The 6,000-nt window shown below is 42.3% G+C and overlaps 1 protein-coding gene across 1 annotated transcript in view; it reads left to right on the top strand.

Moving 5' to 3' along the window:
- Positions 1-1,071: 1,071 nt before the first annotated feature.
- Positions 1,072-6,000, top strand: part of fbln2 (fibulin 2) — a 29,501-nt gene continuing 24,572 nt past the window's right edge. The window contains exons 1-2 of the mRNA XM_088994404.1: positions 1,072-1,155; positions 2,996-4,301. Of these exons, the coding sequence (XP_088850530.1) occupies positions 3,071-4,301 (1,231 nt within the window). The 5' untranslated portion in view covers positions 1,072-1,155; positions 2,996-3,070. The remainder of the gene's footprint in view (positions 1,156-2,995; positions 4,302-6,000) is intronic.

The following is a 6,000-nucleotide window of genomic DNA, read 5'->3' as shown; positions in this document are numbered from 1 at the left end:
GCTGTAATTTCCAGTGTATAAGGCGCACCCAAAAGCCTTGATTTTATTCAAAAGATGACACTGGCCCTTATATGCAGGTGTACCTTATATGTGAAGTAATATTGAGCCACGGCAGGTCTCACAACTACCGACTCAATTTCCCCTTGTAGAAGAAGTCGTGCGCAACCCCAGCCTCTATTGTAGGGCTTTATAATGCGGTGTGCCTTGCATTTGGAAAATATATATGTATTTACATATTGTATTTGGAAAACTGTTTTCATTCATTGAAGGTGTGCCTTATACTCCGGTATGCCTTACATATTGGGGTTGCGCCTTATCCTCCTGTGCGTTTTATACACTGGAAAATGCGGTATATTCAATATGGCATGCCAAAACATGTTCTGAGGTTAACTTTATAAGTACTCTATTTTGAAGATTTGAATTTGTTGTCCTTTGAAATGCCTTTGTTCCTTATGACTCCCCCCTCCCATAGTCCCATTTCATGTGAAACACATGAGATTGTCGTTGTGCAGGGTACTTTTGATGACAGAGAAATATCTCGTCTACTCAGGACATACATTGAAAAGAAGCCTTGTTTGTATTTAACCACAATGAACAAAGAACACCGTCGACAGCGGCCAGGGGCCACAGTGATTTGTGTTGGGCCTCTCTTGCCCTCAAGTCTGACCGTATATCCACTAAGAAGCTTGTTGTCTTCAGTCACTCGAAATACCCTCAAATTGAAAGCATAAAACAACATAAAGGTGGATGATTTCTTTGGGTCTGCTTCCAATCCAATTTAAGAATGCAGATTAAAAAAACAATTCTACATCGATTTAAACTTAGTCAAGAAATATAGTTCGATTGAGAGTATGATTACAGCCATATTTTCCTCAAATGTCCACATGTTAATCGGGTCTTTAAATCGTCCGCTGTAATTTTCAGTTGCAGACACGACTGGCAGAAATCGTTGCCAGGAGTAGAATTGTTGCTCAGCTGTATCCCTCCCGGTTCCCACCAGCCCTCCCCCTCGCCTTCCCTCCCTTAATAAAAGAAGGAGAGGGAAAAAAAAACAAAAAAAGGCGAGGGCGCTCCCTGTCTCGGAAGTTAAACTCGCTCACATTTTTACGCGCAAGCCTCTTCCAGCACAGCAGCACTGCAGTGATCTGGATCAAGGTAGGTCGAAACAGCACCGTGCACCGCGAGATCAGTCGGGTTTTGCAAGATGATTCGAGCAGCAATGCGGGGAAGTACTGAATTGATATTTTCCGTACCGTTTGGTTCCATGTACTTATTGCATGGGTGCTTTTTTGACTTGTGATAAGCATAAATGCATAAAAAAATTAACATGGTAAAATACATGTTTGGGCATTTGAAAAGCCAAAACAAAGTTTGCACGTGTGGCTGTGATTGTACACGCGTACACGCGCGCTGGATCTACCGTGGGGTTAAGGTTCAGCATTTGGCTCTGCAGGACATCCAAGAAAAACATGATATTCACAACCATTTCACCTGATTATGCAAGGAAATTAATAACTTTGAATATGCAGTGCAGTGTTTTTGTTAGATCTTCTTTCACCACAGTTAAGGTCCACGTGCCTTTTGAAGACAGGAGATCTGCTAAAACAATCTGGTACCCACTGCGCACAAAGAAATCATTGATTTCCTAAATGGTCGTGGAGCAGGGCACTTTGTGTGTTCCACAGTGAAACAGATGTTACATATTGACATGAAAATCATAGTGGCGATCTCCAGATTTGGATCTTTTGACATCAAAGATGTCAAAGTCAAGGTCCAGGCGCCAAATCTGGCCCACCACATCATTTTATTCGGCCCGCGAAAGCAAATCAAGCATGTTAAGTGATGTAATTCTTGCTGAAGTCCAAAGCAAAATTTCAAATAGTCGTATCTAAACCACAATAATAGTCATTATTCTTTATTTCAAATTTGAAAACTAGTTATTTATTAATTTGATGTGCGTTCTGTATGTAATATGAGCAGGAGATGAAACATTCTAATGACTTTCCCAAATTCAGAACGGCCCTCGAGAGGAAACTGGAACTACAATGTGGCCCGCAGCAAAAAAATGAGTTGGACACCCCTGTTTTACATGGATACATACTGTCACAAGAAATTAAAATTTTTGAGTGCACGTTTAAATTCACCACATTACAACTTCTCTGAAAATATGAAGAACCGTGATGCATGTCGTGTGTGCTGTGGCTTTTCTAAACTCTGTGTTGTTCCAACATCTCCATGAGTCGGAGATATATGTCTGACATTTGTCACAACAATCTGTTATATGGCCAGCCCGAACTTGGAATATCAACAGCCATGACCAAATGTGCAATTTATGATCCTCATTTTTTCTAATCAGATGTCACAGTTGTTTCGTGCATCCCACGCAAAGACCATCAGCGAAATTAACACAGAGGGAAAGGAAAACAGAAAACAGCTGGTCTTCAGAAACACTCTGATTTTTAGTCACATGTAGTAAATGACACCACACTCATAGCTGTGGAGTGATTCAGACGTAGCACTACTGAAGGCCTGGGAGTGACTTTCACGGCCCGCCACTGCATTTGTGGGAACACCTGTGTAGACAGTCCACATCTGAAGGAAACATATCAGATACCAAATGCAAGTACAGTATGTATTGCTAAGAGTGTTCAGGACTTGGGCCATTCCTCGATGTGTGTGTTTATTGAAGCAATTTAAGAGCTGAGCTGTTCCAGGGAGAAGGCAGCCCAATGATTTGTTGCGTCCAAATGTTTATGTTTTTCTGCTGTTTTACGAGTGTCAATGATTTTTGCTGTGTGATTGTTGTACATATATCCCCTTTCATACCTTTTCATACCCTTTGTCTGAATTTCACATGCGTTTAAATATGGACAATGAATTGTAACCCGCGTGGTACAAAAAGAGAAAATACTTGACAGTCTCTTAAAGTTCATTATTGTGTCAAAATAATGTTTTGTGAGGGCTATAAACATGTCACAATTTTTCACTTTTACAGACTAAAAGAAACACGTCAGGATTTGTCTGGAATCCACCTGGAAAACCAAACTTGTCTTCTACCTCTACACACAATATGAATGCACAGAGACTTGTTTTGTGTTTGTGTTGGGTGCTGCTGTGCACGTACACGTGCCTTAGCCAGAAGGACTGCACTGCTGTGGACTGCCCACTTCTTGAGAACTGCATTGAAACCGTCCTCGACGCAGATGCCTGCTGTCCCATCTGCAAACAAAAAGGCTGTTCCTGTGAAGGTTACCAGTACTATGACTGCGTCCAAGCAGGCTTCCGCAAAGGGAAAGTCCCAGAAGGGGAATCTTACTTGGTGGATTTCGGAAGCACGGAATGTGCTTGTCCTCAGGGAGGAGGGACGATAAGTTGCCATTTTATGGAGTGTCCTGAAATTTCCCCGTACTGCATTGATATTTTACAGCCTGTGGATGGATGCCTGCAGTGTAATCAAATTGGTTGTATCCATGGCAATAAGAAGTATGAAGCAGGACACACATTTCAGATAGAACCGTGTCAGGTTTGCCATTGTCCAGACGAGGGCGGCAAGCTCATGTGCTCGCATGTTCCTGGTTGTGAAGTCCAAAGTGTTAATAAGCCCACACAGGTTGTAACCACTGAGAACAGCAAAGCTTTGAAAGACACTTACAGTCGTGCCTCTGGAACCAAATTGTTGCTGGGGAAAACTCTCCCACTCTATAAGCCAGATCCACCCAGTTTTGGCGTCAAAGACTATGACGACTCACAAACTGAGCCGACATCTTTCGCCAGCCAAAATCTCCCGCAACCAACGACAGTTCCACCCGCTTTCCCTGCAGCGAGCTCCACCACAAAGGATGACACAAGGGGCATTCCCCGAGATCCACAAAAAACATTTGAGCCGGACAAAAACGTTGAGGAGGATGTTAACCAGCATCCAACCATCACGACGACTCTGAAATCAGCATCAGCGACAACACAGAAAGTGAGATCACAGCAAAAAACTGAAGGAAACACTAGCACAAGACTCACGGCAAACATCACGGATCAGAGGCACTTTAGCCGCCACACACATAATCAAGTTAGCCTTGTCAGGAATTATGACATAGTTCGTTCTGACGGCCTCAATGCACAAGAACAAGCCTCAATGGAGCACAGGCAAAGTCCTGCTGAGGAAGATCGGGGCTTGCATGGCACATTCCAGCTACAGCCCACCACAATGACTCCTATCAGGATGAGGGAGGATGGAGAGCAGCCCCAAAGAAAAGCTCAAAACCTCTCCAACGACCAACACCAGGATGTAAACAGAGAGATAGAAGGTACATGTTTTTCCCGTTTTCTCTTTATTGAAAAATATGACGTTGATAAATGACCTTATGTGGAAAATACAATGTGGCCAATTTGAGCATCGGCAAAAACAATGCGGGGTTGCAACTATTGTGACATATTCATGTGACACATGCCTTGTCTCACATCCTCTTTTTAGCGGGGGAATTCATAATCAGCCTATTCAAACTGATTGCGATCCAAGAAAAGCCAAACAATTGAGCATGGAAAGTGTGTTTACCTCAGATAGCGGTTAGCTAATGGCTAACATGGAAAAACATTTCGGTGGTGATGGAAGATTATTTAGAGTCATGAGTAGGAGCGGGAATCAAAAATTGGGTCTTTTCGACAACCGCCTCTCAGCACAGTGGACTCCTGCAATGCTGTGGATGTTGGGACCGTGCCGTAACCAGTCAACCACTGTTTCACGGTAGTTCGGTCAAATTCGCATTGACTATGGCTTATGGACGTGAGACCGTAGAAGAAAAGAAAAAGAAGCAGAAGTAGTCGTCAACCAGGGGCAGGGTGGGCCTCTGGAATTTCAGGACAATATGTCAAATTTCCCAAATGGCCTGTGTTTTTCTGGGCCACTCCTGGGCATCAAAGCCAGGAACTACCCTGCTCACCCCCCAAACCTGTCCATGTTTATTTTTCCACACATGACTATTTCACCCCAAATTAGACTGCGTTTTGGAGCATGACAATCTGTCGGTGACAACTTTTCATCGCATGCAAATGGTCTGGGGTTTTTGTAAAATAAATAATGTCCAAAAACGCAACCTATTCTGCTGCACCTCATGTTTTTGTTCTTCTTCACGAGACATTTTTAGGACTGGTGCAATTTATACTCCAGAACAATTTAGAGTCTGAAAAATACTGTTTTTTTTCCACACTATAAAGCACACTTCAATGTTTTTAAAATAAAAAAAACATTAAAATATGTAATTTGTTGAAGGCGCGTCTTAAAATGTGGTGCATCTTATACTGTATATGGAGAGCTTAAAATATGTCAATCATTGAAGGTGCGCTTGATAGTCTGCCTTATAGTCCGGAAAATACTGTAATTACTTTTGTGTAAGCTCTGTCGTACAGGAGTGGTCCATCGATGAAAAGGTTTCTTCAGCCGTCATCTGTACTTCTTTGAAGGTGTCGGACGTTTCGCTTCTTATCCAAGAAACTTTAGTTTGCTGACGAAGTTTCTTGGATAAGAAGCGAAACGTCCGACACCTTCAAAGAAGTACAGATGACGGCTGAAGAAACCTTTTCATCAATGGTAATTACTTTTATTTTAATTTGGTATTTGCTGAATATTTCAAGGTAGTATTTTCTATTTTTGACTTGGTCTTATTGTTGCCTGGGCCTGTCAGACCAACTTCTTTCAGCACCTGGCCTATGCATACATAGGTTGAATGCATCTCTGAGGTGGTGAACTCACACAGCTGTGTCAAGGTAGTTGTGAGGTGGTGAGTTGATGATTTAAAGTCAGCAATGTTCATTTCTAGTGGCAATCGCCTGGGAAATGCTGTCAGGCCATGTAATGCCTCACTCAAGGGTAAGCTTTCTATATTACGGGAGTGAGTGTAGATAAATACAGCTTTTCACAAGGATATACATAAAAAAACTGATAATGATTTTGTTGTTTTCATTACGAGTCATGAATTTCAAGGCATTTTCGATTCATGTCTGTCTGCC

The sequence above is a fragment of the Hippocampus bargibanti genome, linkage group LG01, assembly GCF_051943395.1.
Source record: "Hippocampus bargibanti isolate YZ-2025 linkage group LG01, ASM5194339v1, whole genome shotgun sequence".
Classification (NCBI taxonomy): domain Eukaryota; kingdom Metazoa; phylum Chordata; class Actinopteri; order Syngnathiformes; family Syngnathidae; genus Hippocampus; species Hippocampus bargibanti.
Note: the sequence above shows the minus strand (reverse complement) of the source record. Positions and strands in the feature narration are given on the sequence as shown.